This window comes from Austrofundulus limnaeus, unplaced genomic scaffold, assembly GCF_001266775.1.
Source record: "Austrofundulus limnaeus strain Quisiro unplaced genomic scaffold, Austrofundulus_limnaeus-1.0 Scaffold214, whole genome shotgun sequence".
In the NCBI taxonomy this organism is placed as follows: Eukaryota; Metazoa; Chordata; class Actinopteri; order Cyprinodontiformes; family Rivulidae; genus Austrofundulus; species Austrofundulus limnaeus.
This window is the reverse complement of record NW_013952616.1, coordinates 545,632-565,035: the sequence shown is the minus strand read 5'-3', so window position 1 is coordinate 565,035 and position 19,404 is coordinate 545,632. Positions and strand designations below refer to the sequence as shown.

Below are 19,404 nucleotides of genomic sequence, written 5' to 3'. Positions count from 1 at the left end.
ACTGCAACATAAGGTGGTAGGAAACATACACTCAAAAAATGCTAAACCTTTGATTTGTTTTATATGTTTTTTGTGGATGCTATCATATCACAGACTGATACTATCCATGTCCACYGTCTTACAAAACTGCCCAAAGATGCTGGTAGTCCAGGTAAGCCATAAAAGTGAGATATTTACACAGCATGAATGGATCACTATATCAGAACAGAGTTTTATTGATCTGTTTTGACACATTTAAAAGATACGGCTGAGATGAAAGTGTTGTAACACACACACATGCACACACAAATGACTTGATGTACTGAAAGCTGAAAAATGTTCAATGTGTAAAAAAAGCACTTTAAATGATTAAACTGACTCGCTCAATAACTGCTAAGCTAAATGTAAAGCAATTACAACCAGAGTTTACATCCAGAGTTTGAGAAAAGCTGGTCGAGATTAATGAATTTTAGGATGTATTAAAATAATTGATGCTAGTTGGAAACATCATAGATCTGGTAACGTATATAACAAATATTCATTATGAAGGGTGCAAAAACAAGTCAAGAAGAAAAATATTATTTTAATTTAACTGTTTGAAATAATCAGTGAGTTTATTTTTGTTCCCTTAGGGACATACAGCCAATGATAGTATGATGTTGCTATCTGTTTCTGCTACTTCTGTTTGAACCAGCCATCCTCAGTTTAGTTTATTTAAATACCTCTAAACTTTGTCAGGGCATTCAGCAAAGGAAGTAAAGTAAAGTCTGACTCGATACAGTTCAGTTCAATCAAAATTTAATACAGCATATTTAAATAATTTCAATTAAAAGGACCGTTTTCCCATATAATTTAAAAATAACTGGTAAAGACAAGAAAAAAACAAATTGGCCATATTTAATTTTTCTTTGTCAGTTTTTTTTTGTTAGTGTCCAGTTCAGTTGAATATAATTAAATAAAAGTGCAGATTTTGACAATTCATCTGTATCAACATTCGTCTCAACCCGTTTGACTGCTATATATTTTCACAACAACCACACTATCATTAATGTCATCTTCATAGGAAGGGCAATGTGGCTGTGTTGAGTCTTATCTTATATTAATTTATTTATAAACATTTATTAGATTCCACAGGATGTCCAGTTTTTCACAAGTTGATCACACTGTTACAAGCAAGGAATTTGAATTTTACGTTTTGATTGACAGCTGCAGTTGACGCAACGTAACTAGAACTTGCAAGAACATTGGCATGCAATGAMTATAAACATTTATGAAAAAAAGAAGTATTTTATGCTTTGTTGCCTATAGAGGCGCTTGCTTCGATTAGCCAAGTGAGTGTCCATGCAAACCTGTCTTTGTCTCAAGAATAATAAAAGTGACAGGACAGACTTCTTTCAGTTGGAGTAAATATAATCAGAGTTACTTGCTTGTAAAATGCCTTCACCTGCTGAAAACTATTAGTTTTATCTGATGGAGAGTGATTCCTTTTGCCTGCTTCTCACTTTTCTCCTCAGAAACACCACAGGATTMTTTTCCTGAGAGCTTTTTAATAGTTCAAATTAATGTCTGTAAGCTATAAACTGGTGCATGTTTTAATCATATTGCTTGAAGGGCTAAAGTGTTTCTTCCTACAACCTTTCAATAAGTCAAAGACCTTACTGTGACAAATCAACCTCAATGTGACTGTCCTGATGGGAAACTTACTGTATATGTTGGAATTGTAAAAATGGAAAAAAAAAGAGAAGTACCTGCAGAGGAACARCGAGAACAAAAGTCGATGTTTAACGTAGGGCTTAAATGTTGCCTGACAGAAGGTATCAGATATTATGGAATCCAATGTGTATCCAAGCATTGCACTTGTTTAAGTCCAGTCAGAACCCCTGTTTTATTGACTTCTTATATGAGATGAACACAAACAGGCTGATACACTCTTGTTTCTGATGAAGTACCACCCTTTAAGTGCTGCGCAGGGGAGAACTAGATTTTTCTGGTGTGTTTTGAGCACCTTAGCCCACTACTTCAGATGACTACCTATCAGCCCCACTGCTAAGAGGAGAGATGAAAGAAAGAGCGAAAAAAAAAAGCATGGAGAAAATACGAGTGCAACTAGAACAATAGTGCGATGGAATGAGACCAACTCAGCTCACTTTTTTTGAACCGCACACACCTAAAAGGCTGCTGTAAAGCCTCAGAGGGGGCTCGTGGTGGAGAGTTATTGGATGTACTTGCTGGCGCAATTGAGCACCGGGTGGGAATGCTGTCGGCCGGTGACAAATTACTTTTATTTGTGTGGCCTTTCAAAACCGTCCGCCGCACTGCACAAGTGCACAGCTGAAGGAAACTGATGAGAAGCTGCCTATTGATCCCCTCCATTGTGCAGAGCAGGTTAGCAAATATGACATGAAGTGCGACTGCAAGGCCATGAACAAATGGAAACTTGAAGGTTATTTGCACACAAGACAACACACGTGGACCATGCTCAATGATAGAACAGTTACATGAAAAAACAAAAATGAAGCGATGAAGAAACCAACAGCACTTATCTTAACATGTAGCTTACAAGGAACAGAAAAAAACACATGCATGAGCTTGAATAGAATAGCAATTAGACAAAAGTCTGTGCTGGGAATGGACCTACCTTATATATTCATGTATAATGCACTTCAAGTATAATGCGACCCCCGTTTTTTTAAGCATAAAAAAATCCACCCCTCATGTATATTGCTACTCCTACTTTTATACAAACGTCAGGACGTTTCAGCCTTTGCTGTTTCCCTCTAGTGGGGAAACATTATTTGCGGACAGACTTGTGTACACCTGTGTAGCCAACAGTACGAGATTCAAAACAATCTGCTCCCTGAGTAGAAACCGGCTGTTAAATTAGCAAGATGGACTGTTGAGCACATCAGTGTGCAGCCAATGTCCACATCTTCTTTTCATCTCCATGGTTAACAAGAAAAAAAAAGAATGTTTTTCCTCCTTTGACTCCAGTTGGGAAACAAACAAACAAACAAAAAAACTACTGTTATCTTACCATCTCAGCTATGTATTCTATATTGGGGAAAATGATGATTTATCCCCCACAGTACATTTCCAATATACAGTATACAAAAACATTTTAAACTTACAGCAGTAGTTCATTAGGTATTGCATCCAAACCAGATTCAACCTACCTAATTAACTCTGATTAGAGGCCCGAGCCTGAAGTAAACCAAATATATTTTAATTACCGTATTTATGTAGGTTTAATGAGATCCTCATTTTTTAAATTTATTTTCTTTTTTAGCGTACAAAGCCTAAAAATTTGGATCTGTGCGAGCTTCATGATGCTGAAAACAGTCTGGTCTGGTCCTACCTGACATCAGGAGCTGGTTGTTGAACTAACAAGATCAGCAGCTTTGAAGAGCTGCTTGCAGACTTGAAATTGACATCCACGTCTTTTTTTAATGCCCGCCCCACGGCTAACGAAAAAGAAAAAAGTATTTTGTCTTCTGACTGGCTCCAGTGTGAAAAAACACCAGGGCRTACAGCAGAAGGACAACAGAGAGAGAAATTTTGATAATTTATTCCCTGCAAAACAATATTTCAGTTATAGTCCTTTCCAAGAGCATATTTATGTCTATAGTGGTAGAAAAAGATCAGTTAGAATTTATTCTTKTATAATACGACTGCCCAACTCCATGGAAAATTTTAGAGGTTAAATTTTTGTTGTGCAGTGTTTTGCTTTACTTCTCCACCTTCCTCCATTCTTTGTTCTTCAACAGAGTAAATAGACTATAATCAGCAGATARCACAACATTAGATTGTGCATTATTAGTTTTCTTTATGCTGTATATATGCTCATTAAAAATGTGACCCGACCACCAAGCATATAATTTAGGCCCAGATTCGGTCAGTCTTGGGCTATAAATCTAAACTTTGCTCCCATGTATAATACGAGCCCCCAACTTTATGAACAATTTTTTTTGCATTATACATAATGAAATATGGTCATTATGGGAGAATTAGAGGCAAATCCAGAATCAAAACTGAACTTTCAATAAATGCAAATGCAGGAACCATGAGCAACAGAAGACATGACAAAGAGGAACTAAAGGATACGTCAACCAAGAAGGAAACATTCCAGAAGGGGTAAYTGGTGAGTGGTAACAGGTGTGCTGATTGCTAATGAAAGCCAGGTGGTTTGTAAGGTTCTGGAACCAGAAACTAAACAACCAAAATCCTTTCAAAATGTAATTAAACTACATACCAAACAGGAAACCAACTCAAACAATAAAAACTTTGAAGGTAAAGAAGGATACCACAAAAGACACATGAATATGAATTAATTTTGTTCTAGAGGAATAGTAATTTGATGTTTTGGTAAAAATTTAAAATGTGATCTGATCTAATCAAATGTGTCCCAAATGTTTTAATAACATAACACTTGCAAAACGAAGATTAAAATGTACTTTTAGAAAACATAAAATTAACTTAAAAAACCTATATAGCTGTCTGACTGATTGTGTTGATTAAAGTAACAGCTTCAGTAGAAACTTAAACATTTCTGCCACAAAACCTTGAAGTTCAGGTGAGGCTTTGAAGCTATTGATTGGGTGATTTGTATGTGTTGCCGGTGCTCCTGAAATGTGTCTGGGAACACATTTCAGAAGGCACTTTCCTGCCTACGTGTTGATGGATGTGTCTGTGGCCAAGTTCTGGGCTTGTGAGATGCCAGAGGGTGGGAACACTCTGACAGCCTCAAGGTTACCCTGCCTGGCACCAAAACAGATGGATGCCCCTCATTGTAACTGTCTGTAATGTGTTCAGYTCAATCACTCCCCTCTTGCTCCTTTTTCCTATACTACATCTCTCTTGTTTGCTTGTCAAGGCGGCCTGCAGAGTGTCTCAGCTGTAACGTGTATGCAGAGGCGGAAAACCACATTATGATTTTATTAATCACACAGAGAGCAACAATGCAGTTCTGTACCTGCAACAAGTACAATACGGTTTGCGATTAAGGATAAGCTGAGCCTTTGAGAAGTAATTTTATTTGCTTCAAGAAAGAGAAAATAAACCTRCAACATGTTGGGGATGAAATGAATTACTCACCTGTAACACACGAAAATAGCATTGCATTCCAACTATAGAAAGCTCCATTTAATTGTGGTCCCTTGAAAAGTCAAATTGGTGGGAAATTGCAAAATGGAGCTTCTGAAACTCACTGRCATATCAGAGAAGGTATCTAAATCACATGGCATTGAGGTAAGTGCTGAACCACCTACAGCCAACCAATATCAGAGTGAGTAGGCAAACACTGGAAGAGGACTATATACTGGGTCTTTTGTGAGACAAGACAGCAGCTTCACAAAAGAATTAAACACACAAGGATTGGTAAAGCAAACATAATGACAAGACATGTCAGTGTCTAGAAAAGCAACTCCATCAGCTTCCCTGTGAAGATCAGACTTCATAAATCACCAGTTCTCTCCACCCTTCTCTATGGATGTGAGAGCTGGACCCTCACAGTACATACAGAATTTAAGATAAGGTCCTTTGAAAAATAAGTGTTACTGGAGGATGCTGCATATAGCTTACAGAGAACGACAAAAATTTGCTGGAGAACAAGAACCACTACTAACAGTGTAAACTGACCTGGTATGGTCACATTATGAGACTTCTCTTCCTGTCAAAGACCATATTACGAGATATGGTAAATAGAAAACAACAAACAAGGCAGACAGACTAACCCCCAATTTACATTACTTGCGTTCCGTCTCCACTCCGCTGCGCTGCAACCTCCGCAGCAAATACGCACCCATTATAACCAATGAGAGTGTTTACACTGGCTGCGCAGGGCAGCGGTGAGCAGACGGCGATCCGTCAAAATTAGAACAGATCCTATTTTTGCCGGACGACGAAGCAGCGCCAGAGTCAATTTTTAAAGATTACGTTGCACCAACAGGAAAAGAAGCGAGCACAACGTCCGTATTTTCAAAATAAGACACTATTCGGCCGAATAATTTGTCGGAATAATGTCGAAATTGTGGCTATATTAATAAATATACGGATATATTTCTACTCAAATGCTGTCAGAATGTATCGTTCTGTTTGGGAAGCAGATTGAAACATGTAGCATGAAGCATATGTGTACACACACGATACATGTGGATTTTATTTTGAAATCAGAAGTTTCAGAAAGCCGACAGAGAGACAATTTCAACATAGATACCAAAAGCYTTTATATCGTTGTTTTTGGCTGTGTTTGGAGTTCGTCTTTCACWGAATTAATTATTTTTTGCTGTGACTTCCACACTTATCACTGAATTTATCGCGCAATCTGCTTCCTGCACGTCTGTCGGACCGGAGTGGAGTAGAGGTAGTGTAAACTGGACTTGAAACGCACAGCTGCAACCTGCGCAGCGGAGACGGAACGCAAGTAATGTAAATTAGGGGTTAGAGCATGGACAACAATGAAAAGTGGAGGGATGCTTGTGATTTCTGAATGCCCAAGTATCCACCATGACAACTATACAACCCTCCAGGATGGATGGATGGATGGATGGATGGATGGACAGATGGATGGATGGATGGATTGATGGATGGATGGATGGACAGATGGATGGATGGATGGACAGATGGATATTATGAATATTATGACAACTTCAACTGTCTCAATGTTTTCCTGAGGTGATCTTAACACACTGCCAGTATTGCTTAATATTTTTATGACATAAGATTACATTCAGTTTCAGATTTTCTGCCACTTTACAAAATAAAAATGCTATAATTTGTCTTCATATTTACCAAAACCAAATCCTCATCCAATCAGATATATAGTGTGTGTGTGTTTTTGGACATGCTCATGTTTTAACTGTAACATTGTGACTGAAAAATACATAGAAATAGTTCTTAACTCTATATACCATATATATATATATATATATATATATATATATATATATATATATATATATAATTTTCAGTATGTGCGTTTTACCACTTTTGCATGGTTTTAAAATTGTGTTTTTTTAAACGTTCCTTTTACATTACTTCAGTTGTTTGCGTGATTTTTTATTAACAAGCATTATAAGATCTAAACTGTTTTCAAAGAACGTATTTTTAACTTGTAGACATCAGAGTTAAATGATTGCGCAAACTTAATGTGTAAACAAGGTCTGTACGTGGACGCAATGAAACTGCATCCATTTTGTAAATCATGATGAACAGCTTACACCAAAAATTTGTTTTGCACCTCAAAGATACAGAATTTGTATTGATTTTATTGTATATCGGCAACAACTCTTGAAACAGAACAAACGTAAATGTAAATTACTTTGCATATTCAAGATTACGAGAAGCRTTGGATCTATTTGATCTGACACATCACCTACTGTTCTTTGTCTTCTTACCCTTATACGCCTCATACTTTTTCTTGTGGCCCTGGGGCATTTAGGCTCCACAGCGCAGAGTATATCCAATTATATCAAAGCTCAGAGCATGGCGGTGACACATCGATTGACACAAGCAACACCCTGTCTTATCACAGTGACATGATGCAGTGTTGGGCAAGCATCATTAACCTTATCAGACCCCCAGCCCTCCAAACACTTTGTCGCCTGGACTGGACACGCAGCTCTGATTTCGACACGGACATCATAGTACAAATATAACCCAACAGGTTGTATTAGCATTTGTTAAAGAAAATTGAGTTGTAGGTTGAGTTTGAACAATTGCATTTTTTCATGGAACTACTGCAATGCAAAAACAAAAACAGGCTTATATGTCCTCCCTAACACTAAACGATCCCTTTATGCTCTCTCTGGCTGACAAACTAAAATACGGCTGGATTGTAGCAAATCTGAAATATCATCAGTCTAAAGGCAATCGTGATGCTGTTAGAAAAAAAATGATGCAGTTAGGTTTTTAGTAGTTCCCAAATGGCATTTCTAGCCATTTTCCACACCTTCAAGATGTTTCCACAAAAATAAATAAACAAAACAAGGATTGGTCCCATTACCAATACTTCCCTCTGTACTTCCATGCTAGCGATGCATCCTTGGACCCCATCAGGGTTAGGATTGCAAAGGGGGTGAAATATTTCCAGTACATTTCTTGAAACTTTCCAAAAATGTTCCACATGAAGTTAAGCTAAGGAATTCCAGAAATATTTGAAACTGAAACTTTCTAATTAATGGAATTTAACTGAAAATTGAGGATATTTTAAACAAATTGTATCATATCCAAAAATAAACATTTAGTTTTGTCATGGGCAGACAATGATTGACCCAGAGCTGTCAGAGAGTTGTGGATTTTAAATACTACTTTAGGCATTTTTTTCTTACATAAAAATAAATTTCAATAAACTGAATTTCACAATAAAACATTTACCATCTCTAAACAAATACATTTCTATGTAATAATTTCCATTTGTCCCTGCATGTCCAAGTGAAATTATTTGCAAGTGTGGACTACCTCTCATTGCATTGGACAGCAATGGAATCTGGTTGTTTAAGACAGGATTGTGCTACATTTGACTTTTCCCTGCTATGTTTCAAAATCCCTGGTAAAACATTGAATATTTTAAAATTCATGTTAAATTCCATAAATTCCAGGTAGTTCCTATAAACTCCCAGTAACTTTCATAGAAAGTTCCCAACTTTGAAAATTTCTGAATTTAACAACCCTTAGGAAGTTGAATTTCATCACAAACATCACCTGCTGGGGCAGTTTGCATGTCCCGATAAACCTTAGAAGTATGTCGAGTAAAGCTTTATGCTCCTTTTAGAAAGTCTTCAGAGGGATTGATATTGGGCTAACAATCCTTAATTGGAAAAATCTAACATTACAGAATCATTGAAGATTAATTTACTACAAACAGGCTTGGGTTATGATGGTACAATGAAAAGAACTTGTGGATGTCCTATGTTAATAGGTCATGTTAAAATGACTCTTTGCAAGAACAACACTACTGTCAGCATTAGCTTGTTTCTATGAACTTGTCAGATAACAATCATAGCCTAAGACCAAGTCAAGGTGGTCAGTCCTGCTTCATATCCTCCATGACCAAGCTGCACTAATGAAAGTAGGTCTCATGTCATGGATACATTCCCACAATGCTCCTCCATACACCACCCTGACCCTGTGCAATCCCAAAACTATCTCGCTATGGAAGTTTAATAAGTTTAATAAAGTGTACACTGCATTCTTTACAGGTGACTAAAGAATGCACCAAGACTCTGCAAAGACAATGGCTGTTGGGTTTTGAAGCCTAGTGGGGGCATAAAGTGTAGAGGGGGCCTAAAGCATTACAGTACAGAAAGCTGTTAAAGCTTTTGGAAAGAAATGGAACTACTTAGGCATGATTATGTGATGCCTCATCATATTCTTATTTTCTGCATCATGATTTTTCTAAACTACAATACCAGAAAGAATAATCTACTTGGATATTTATAGACAAATAGTTTTTGAAAAGTACTGCATTGCATTTAGAAGCACTCTTTCTTAATACTGTAGAAAATCTTTTCAAAAATAGAAAAACATTTCATATTTATGCTCCCCCTAAACTCTAGCCCTCGTCTTGGTATTGATTGTTTTGCCTTGTTAACAAAACCTATCCATGGAATCATTTTTTTTATGAATGTATGCATGTTTTATTATGTGTACAGCACTTTGGTCCTGTGGGTGTTTAAAGTGCTCTGTAAATAAATATGGTATGGTGTGGTATGGTATGGTATGGTACGGTACGGTACGGTACGGTATGGTATGGTATGGTATGGCATTTTATGGTACGGTATGGTATATGGTATGGTATGGTATGGTATGGTATGGTATGGTATGGTATGGTATGGTATGGTATGGTATGGTATGGTATGGTGTGGTATGGTACGGTACGGTACAGTATGGTATGGTATGGTATGATATGGTACGGTATGGTACGGTATGGTATGGTATATGGTATGGTATGGTATGGGATGGTATGGCATGTTATGGTATGGTATATGGTATGGTATGGTATGGCATTTTATGGTATGGTATATGGTATGGTATGGTATGGTATGGTATGGTATGGTATGGTATGGTATGGTATGGTATGGTATGGTATGGTATGGTATGGTGTGGTATGGTATGGTATGGCATTTTATGGTACGGTATGGTACGGTATGGTATGGTATATGGTATGGTATGGTATGGTATGGCATTTTATGGTACGGTATGGTACGGTATGGTATGGTATATGGTATGGTATGGTATGGTATGGGGTATGGTATGGTATGGTATGGTATCCATGGATTATGATTTAAAGTGGCTGCATCTGTGTCCAGCTGATGCAGAGCCAAGTTCCGAGGATGTATGAGTGGGCTCTATAGCAGACCAACTTCTGCTCAACACCTGCTGGCCAGTTCCAGCTAGATCGAGCTACTTAATCCCATTTACAGAGACAGTCGGGTAAATTATTCAAAGCACCAATAAAAAAGCCTTCAATATTCATAGGACTGCCTCTTATATCCACAAAAGAAGTGGGGATGCATTCGGATGTGTGTGAGCTTGTTTATTTTTAAAAACAGACGTCTTGTCAAACCGAATGAGGGGTTTTGTGCATCTGCCTGTTTTTATCCTCTTGGTTTAATAATATCAAGCCGACACATTGGTCAAAAGTAAGGATATGCTGCAGGAATTATTTTTGTCTGCTCAGTCGAACAGCACAGACAAGAGAAAACACTGTACCCGAACCATTTTTGTCTCACCCCCACCCCACCCCACCTTTTTTTTTCTTGCAGCTTAACAGGAACTGACTACAAGGCGGATGCCAGGAATATTTTCCCAAACAGTAAAAGCAGCAAAACGGCTACTGTGTTGTCATTTATGTAAGCAGTTAGCCAGATGTAGTTACAGCCTTCTGAGGATGCCTGGGAAATAAACTCAGGCCGTCAGGTTACACAGGAGCAGAGGATATGCTGGAATTATGCTAACTGGAAAATGTGTTCAGCTGCAGAAACCCCATCACTGCAATTATTGATGTCAGCATCAAACTGAAAAGCAGCCCTTTCTTTCAATCTGTGTCATCATATTTACCACATGCATGACTCCGTGACCTTTACGGAGATAATTCTATTACGTAAGATGAATATTTGTTCTAGATGTGGAATGGAAGCGTTCAAGTGGCCTGACACTTGGATGTCTTTTGCGTTAAGTGGAATGGTATAGCATTCATAGAAAGAGAAAGAAAACACAGAAATAAGTATGGAAAGAGCAGTGAGCCAGAGTCAAATGGGATAGAAATGCTCTTTAAAGCGTTTAACTCTGCACTCTCCTCCATTTTAATGCAGCATTTGGTGCGACGAAACGTCGCAAGTGGCTCTGAAAATGACCTCTTTTTTTTCCTTGTGTATCACAGAGTGCAATCCAAGGTGCAAACTGCAGAGGTGTGCAAGAAAAGCAAAACAAAACAAACAAAAAAAAATCATAGATGATCTTTGTCTGTTGAAGTTTTTTTTTATTCATCTTCCAGAGACCTGTTGGCTACAATGGAGAAGTGCGCCGAGGCTTGGTACTAACAATGGGCACGGATGAAACTTGGAGCCGCGGTGCTTGCAGGAGAGTTCACTTTGCTTTATTTGAGTTTCTTCATTTGGGCAAAGACGGAGCTGGAGAAGCAGACAATTACTGATATTTGCTGCCAGCTATCAGAGAGCGAAGCCGAGACGTGTACAGAGGCAGAAGCTCCATCTCCACATTGTTAATTAGAAACTCTCCCTCAGCGCTGTGCTCACTGAATAAAAGAAGTCACACAGTCGTACCCCACACACACAGAGGCACACGAACGAGSCAGAAACTTCACTTTTATCAAGCGGTAAAACAGCTGGCAATACCAGAGGATTATTATACACTGGATTTTGCTCTGTTTAGGAGATCGCACAATATATGATCATTACATACAATCATTGAATGGCCTGGGGAGTTTATATAGAGAGGAAGTGGGGGCGTAAAGACAGAGAGCAAGAAGAAGCAAAGCAATGAGGAGAAATAACAGGGAAACTGATTTCATGCTCGAAGGATTGCATCTCATTTTCTCCCAGCACGAAAGCACAGTGTGTGGTCTCCCTCAAGCCCTTACTGCCACCTGGTGGTGGATCACTGCAACACAGGCTGAGGTTACGTCGGAAGAAAATACAACTTTGACATGTTTTGTTTTCTGAGGAAAGTGAAACCAGATTAAAAGGGTTTGAAGTAYTCTCAATCCTAAAATGTTCATCAGAATTTACTTTTTATGCTCTTTAGTTTCCTCTCAAGACCTATTTCTTGTTTCCAGCTTAGTAAGCAAAGATAACTAGCTGAAAAAAATATATATATATATACATGGTATGTTTTTGAGTATCTGCACATGTGGTAAGCTCTAAAAACATGAAGGACAAAAGCAGTGACTTATGAAGAAACATGAGAGAAAATGACATTACATAAAGGGAACATTGATTCTAAAGTTATTTTCATGAATTAAGCCAGAAAGGAGAAGTGGATTAAAAAAATAAGAAAGAAATAATTCAAAGTGAAACATTGCCAAATCCTTTTTCAATCCTGTGTAAGTACTGGGAATGTGTGTCCTAATGATTGCTATCTGAACACTGACTTTAAAGTGTCTTAAGACACTTATTTGTAGTTTCACTGTTGTAAAATATTATTATACACTTGGACAGTTAAGACAACATGGTGAGAGTCAAAGGTGTTGTTTCAAGAAGATCTTCACATTGATCCAAAGTCTATTAGAACTATGCAACAACAGACAGCACTGAAAGGTAGATTCATCAAGACTTCTTATCACTAATTAACACATATGAACAAAGTTCAATCAACACAAGACAGGGCTGGAAAATAGAAGTCAATCAGTGGGTAAAAAGAAATAAAGTGAGGAGAGAATGGAAATTGAGATCTGAAAGTTATGAAGTGKTAAACCTCAGCCGGGTCTGACAGAAAGGTCAGGACGATTAGCAGGCGCTCACAGATTAGCAGCTCTACTAACAGCTTCCATCACCTCATTAGTCTGGTCCAGCAGCACTAAGCCCCGACTATTAAAAGCCAAATGAAAGACCGCCGACTGATTACTGAGGGGTAGTCCCCTGTCGTCATGGGGCTGAGATCCCCCAGCATTCGCACAAAGCCGCTCTCTGACTTCTGACAGCTTCTGGACACAAGTTTATGAGGAGGCGATTGAGGCAGAGGTGGATATTTTGCACATCATTAGCCACAGCTACTCACTGAGAAGCACGAACAATAAAAGTTTAAAGAATGAGCAAACCAGCCTTGGAGTATTTAAATCAAAGACGTGATACTCACTGTTGAAGAAAGCCTGTCGCAAATTCAAATGTCTGCCCATTGTGGGTGTCCATACACATGTGTGAAAGGTCAGTAATATAAATCTGTACACTGTACAACAGTGCAGTACAAGTTATGTAACGCAAGAACAGCATTTTTGTGTCAAGTTTTCCTGGCTTTCATGAGCTACAGTAACAGAACTACAAAGACAAAAACCACAGTTCAGCTGTACTCACGGTCGTTGCAGTGGGTCCCAGAGTAGGACGTCATGGAGCAGTCGCAGGTAAARTTCTCCCACTGCTGGATGCACACGCCCATGTTAGCGCATGAGTCCTCCTGGCAGGTGGTGCTCGGGCCTGGACAGAGGAAGATCAAGAAAACAGAAAGGAGAAACGGCCGGTGTGCATTCAGACAAGAGTGAATCAGACTGCTGAGCATAAAGACAAGAGGGACCCATGCAGAAGAAATGCACTCTAGAAATGCACTCTATATGGGCCTAGGAGGAGCAGTGTCACCACAGGAAGCCTGACCTGGAATACCACAGTGACTGAGGGATTTCATGCCAGCTGAAGCTGCAGTAGCACTGGCAAATCAAAGCAGAGGTGGCAGGTGTTCACAGGACCCACATCACGCTTCTCAAAAATAAATAAATAAATAAAAAAAAGGCAAAAGCAAATATTTTTACTATAAAATGGGAACGGGCTTTTATTTTACTTAGGTGGCCATTTTGACGTAGTTAAAAAGAATTGAAGAACCATTAATGGAACGAAAAAGTGGTTACATCATCTGGGTCTGTCAATATGCAGAAGAAATTAATGTGTTGCACAATTTGACAGATTTTTCCCTCCTTTATTGATGAGGACAAACACATAGCTTGCTTGGTCAAAAGATTTAGCCATATTTTAACAATTACACTGCTTGTGAACTCTTGATATACATTCAATTTGAATATGTTACAATCCTGGCAAAGAAAAGTTTAGACCCATTTTATTCAAAACCAACATATAAAATGGTAAATAAAAGATCTGACTTTCGTATGATTCTTTAACAAAAYGCTGTCTTTCATTAAAGTCTTGTGTTTTAGGTTTGAGGACATTGAGGACCAAATGAACATAGTTCAAGGGTGTCTACTGGCCACTGGACTAATTTTGCCCATGTCTGATGCAAAACCTTCTTTAAAGAAGTAGTCGGGTGATTTTTGAAGTCTGTCCTATACTTTTCAATAGTTTGAAATGTATCAGCTGTGACATCAGTCCGTTTGCCTGATCAACACATCTGGTCAGTCCAAAAGTTGACTCAAGTCCTGTCAGACAAATCCAATCAACTGGGTCACCACGAGTCATCCTCCTCCATCTCACTTAACATCCTCTGTCCTCACTTCATCTCCCTCCATGTGCTTTCTAATTGCATCCATATATCTCCTCTTTGTCGTTTCCCTGGCAGGTTCACTTTAAACATCCTACAAACAAACCCACTGTGTCTCCTCTGTACAAGTCCAAACCRTCTGTCTGGTCTCTCCAACTTTGTCTCCCAGTCACTTGACTTGTGCTGTACCTCTGATGATCTGATTCCTGATCTTATAAATTTTTGTCCCTCCCAAGGAGGACCTCAATATTTTCAGMTCTGCCACTTCCAGCTCCGACTCCTGGTTTTTTTTTTTACTTTTTTTTGCCTCCAAACYATACAACATAGCTGGTCTCACTACTTTTGTAAACACATACACTTGCAACTTTTCTCCATCCACCCAGTCCAACACATTCTCACTCCCGACTCATCAACATATTGACGCTTTTCCAAAGTTCCCTCTGCGTCTTATTTTGACACGTTGGGTGACCCCCTCGCGTCAGTCCTTGCCTCACTCGGCTTTTCCGGGTTGCGCCACCAGGGGTCTTTGGGTCGGGCGTCTGAGGTGAACACGAGGGATCAGGATAAATGGTTAAATAAATTTAGGTACTGGGGTCAGGGATAGGATGTCTACAGCGAAAATTAGGTAATTTTAGGCTTTGGAACACGTAGTTGACAAGAATTTCCTACATTTTCTAAAAATGGTTAATTTTAGGTACTAGGGTCAGGGACAGGATGTCTAAAGTGGATAAATGTAATTTTAGGCTTAGGGACAGTAGTTTTTGTGCATTTTCTACACTTTCAGAAATTATGACAACAGATTCCGCCCCATCTCGTCAAAAAAATGACACAAGGGGAGTACCCGACGCATCAAAATTGGACGCAGATGGAACTTTGGAAAAGCGTCAATACGTGACGACTCAGAAGTGAGAATGTCCTGGGCTTTCTTGTGTACCTCTTTACAACAATTACTGTTTTCCTGGACATTCGACCCTAAATAAGTCCTGCACCTTTGGGACCTCTCTTTGTGTAGCCTCATGGTTTCACTTGCCTCCCACTAATTTACACATGAACATTTTCTTGCTATGGTTGACTTTCAATCATCGTCTTTCAAGTGCATACCTTCACATCTCCAATTTCTCTTCCACTTGTTGCCCGTTTTCACTAGAAATCAAAATGTCATCTATAAACATCACAGCCCACATTCCTGTCTGACCTCATCTGAGCTGACTGGTACATTTAACAAAATCAGGAAATTGACATTTGAGTAGGACCTTAGACATTTTGATTGAGAAAACAAGGATGAACTAAACAAAACAGAGCAAAAAAGCATGGGTTTAAAATTAGATCTGTATGACAATGAGAATGTTTTATAAACCTGAAAAGTGGCACAAAGTTTAACAAACCTTCAACCTGGCCTGGTAGAAGATTTCTGCCCTTTTTTGCAACCGGTGTTACTGCTCATGCGATACTAACCACTGATAAGTATTTGACAGATCATTTAAAAAAATCACCAGACTATACCTTAAAGGGCACTCGCGTTGTGTTTCAAAAAAATTACCAGACATATAGAACCCTGTCAATAAATGGGATCCCAGCTTGGCTGTTGGGATGACACTGTTCCTCATTTTTCATTTATTTCGTGTGCAAGTGGACTTGCATGCAATCTTAACATTCCGACGTTTCGAGACATATGTGGCACAGTAAAACTCKGGACGCTGCATTCCCTCCGAGAACAAGCAAGGCAAGACAAAAACCTGACAGGTCAYAAAGAAAGCATCTAATTTTACCATTTGAAAGATAGTCCCGGTTATTGTGTTTAAGTATTTGTGTGAGAATACTTTATGAACACTAGATACAGTAGACAGACAGAACTTATGAAAAGTGGAAAAAAAAGAGCACTTGAAAACATTTAGTGCATATCCTTGAGTATGCACAGAAATCAAACGTATTCAAAGTCAAACTGGATGTGTGTTTGTTGTTTGTCACACCACACATAGCCCTTACTTTTGAATACTTATAGTGAGAGGGAATGCAGATAAGGACAAGCGCACTGCATAGATAAGAGAAACAAATCCTCCATTTAGAGTCTAGACAGACAGAGGAGAAAAAAATTCAACAATAATCCTCCAGATAGCAGTATACAGTAAGAAACAAACAAAAGTCAAGTAAACTGTACAAATACATAGCAGACAAATGCAAGTAAACGTTTAGGAGCAATTGTCTTGTGCAAGACAACGTGAAGAGAAGAAGACAATTGAAGTGGAAAAACAGAGCAAGTTCGCCAGCTGAAAGTGCATTTACTGTGTAATGTACAGGAACGGTAGTCAACCAGGCGTCCCAAATGCATTCTTATCAATGCAAGTGTAAAGTGTGCACAAACACACCGGCTTGCTTTAATCAGAGTGAGCAGCAGTGGTGGATTTCATTGCATCCCAGTGTTTCAGCAAGAGGGTTGCTCTCTGAAGAAAATCTGTTGGCATCTAACATGATGGGTTCTAAATAGAAGCAGAACATTTCTGAAGAACATTTGATGGATGCCCTGCTACTACTACCCAAAAACCATACATACATTAACTTTCTTATATAAAGCCAAATAGGAAAATGGGATTTACTTCTCTAAATGTCTAAACCATGTGCCAAACTCAAGGCTCTGCATTTAATGTGACCTGCCAGAAATTCAAAGTTGGATTAATGTCTTTAAATAAGCCTGTGCTGCTTTAAAGTCAGCACTGACCATAAACTGTATCTCTTATAAAGCAGGCTGATTATTTTTAACTGCAAAATGATGGCATCCCACCACTAGGGGGAGGTGCACAACGTTTAAAAGTGGCTGGTAGCTGGCAAAATTTGACAGGTAAAATCTTAATCTTAAAAGTTGTATGTTTACACTGGAATTCCACTCCAGTTATAATTCCCTGCCAGAAAGTGGGAAAGTTCTGAATTCAAAAGAGTAGCTACTTACCACAACTCACCAGTGAATACAACTTTTGTACTTTTACTTTTAATAGTGTTTCTGTGCTTTTATTTCACATTTAGTCAGTCATATACGTAGTACTTTCACTCAGTGTTTTATTGGAGGACATATTAAAGGCACAGTGTGTAGGATTTTGTCAATTATTTTAGCCAAAATTGAGATAATCAATAATGACAATAATAAAAAACATGTCTAATCATTGCAGACAAAGACCTTGTTTTATTATTTTTTACCTTATAAAAAGCTGTTTATATCTCCATGGTCGCGGGTCGCCCTACAGGCAGCCGCCATCTTGCACCGCCATCTTGTCTACGAAGGCTCATGAAGGACAAACTGCGGTGGCGGCGTCAAAAACGGTTTTAGTTCTAATACTATAAATTTAATATCTGTTGTCTGTCATTGTAGCTGGGATAATTTGACTTATTAAAGCTCATAATCTTACCATTTGAAACATCACTAGCCCTGAAGCTGCTGGTAGACATCGCGGTTGGAATTACCAAAGGTTTTTTGACACCTGAGAGACACCGTAGCAACTTCTTTGCATTTGGAAGCGGGGGGTGGGGGTGGGGGGAGGACCAGGGAGGATGATTCAACCACTCAACCACTAGATGTCATTGAAAACAACAAATCCTACACACTGTGCCTTTAAACTGCTGCTGCTACGCAGGGAAAACCATGTAGAGCTCAGTTATTGAATGCTAGTGGTGCTCAGCCATAGCAACATGACAAATAATTTAACGTTTGGTGTTTAGTTGAAGTTAAACATCAAAGTTTATTACAACTGGTCCTTTGAGGGCAACCATATTGCTAATGTTAATTTCTACTCACTGTGAAAKTGAGTAGAAATTAAGCCTCAATCAACACACCCTTTACTTTTAGTTTTGAAGATATTGATAAAAAATCAGCACACTATTCCCAATTCTCAGCCATGTGTTTATTTTATTTTTATAACTGGGTACAGCCAAAAGATGAGTTGCGTACTGAAACCTGTGGAACCTAGCAAAACTGGGCAAATAGTATTGAGTGTTTATGCATTAGCATCCCTTAAAAAATTGAAGTCTGAGTGAAACGGAGGTTGAATCGAGCAGCAACACAACAAMCGTATTTAACAGCCTGCAATGCAAACAAGCTGGCATTTTCTCTTAAGAGCACACAACTCCCACAAACTGTCTACCTCTGTTTTTGTGCAACAGTTTAAGTCTCACTTGCTACATCACTCATCTGAACAGATTTGTTTACAGTTTTTAATCACAGTCTTTAAGCTGTGAATTTTAGATCCTTTCCAAAAGTGATTTCACACCTAGGCTGGTGGTTCGCAAGGAAGAAAACAGGGACGAAAACAGATGAGCTTCTAGCAGATTTTGGCTCAAATGTCTTCATTTTCATGGCTATAATTACACTACAGCACAATTTTGTATAAACCTTTGTCTAACACCACCTCCCACCCCCACCCAATCAGAGAGCAAGTCTCCACTGCAGCAGCTGAGTTATGTTATTGCCACGGTGACACCCATGATGCATTGCACACAGCAACCTTTCAGGCGAGCTGGCCTTTAAGAGGCGGAGTTTAACCGTCTACCTTGCAGGTCGGCTTTGGTGAAACCAACTGTATTGGCGCAGAAAAGAAAATAAACAGAACAGAACAGAGCAGGAAACAAGAGCAAAGGGTTAGTGAGGCACCAGCATCGTTTGTGATCTCAAAACGCAAGACCGAATCTTTGTCAACAGGGGGAACCTTGTTAGTTTGGAAATTAGGTCCTATATTTACAGTAGGTGTGTGTGTGTGTGTGTGTGTGTGTGTGTGTGTGTGTGTG

The 19,404-nt window shown here is 38.9% G+C and overlaps 1 protein-coding gene across 1 annotated transcript in view; it reads right to left on the bottom strand.

Moving 5' to 3' along the window:
• The window catches only part of LOC106525132 (neurexin-3b), a gene marked incomplete in the record, with an annotated part of 484,453 nt that overhangs the window by 250,550 nt on the left and 214,499 nt on the right, over positions 1-19,404 (bottom strand). The window contains 2 exon segments of the mRNA XM_014019257.1: positions 13,506-13,625; positions 19,170-19,196. Of these exon segments, the coding sequence (XP_013874711.1) occupies positions 13,506-13,625; positions 19,170-19,196 (147 nt within the window).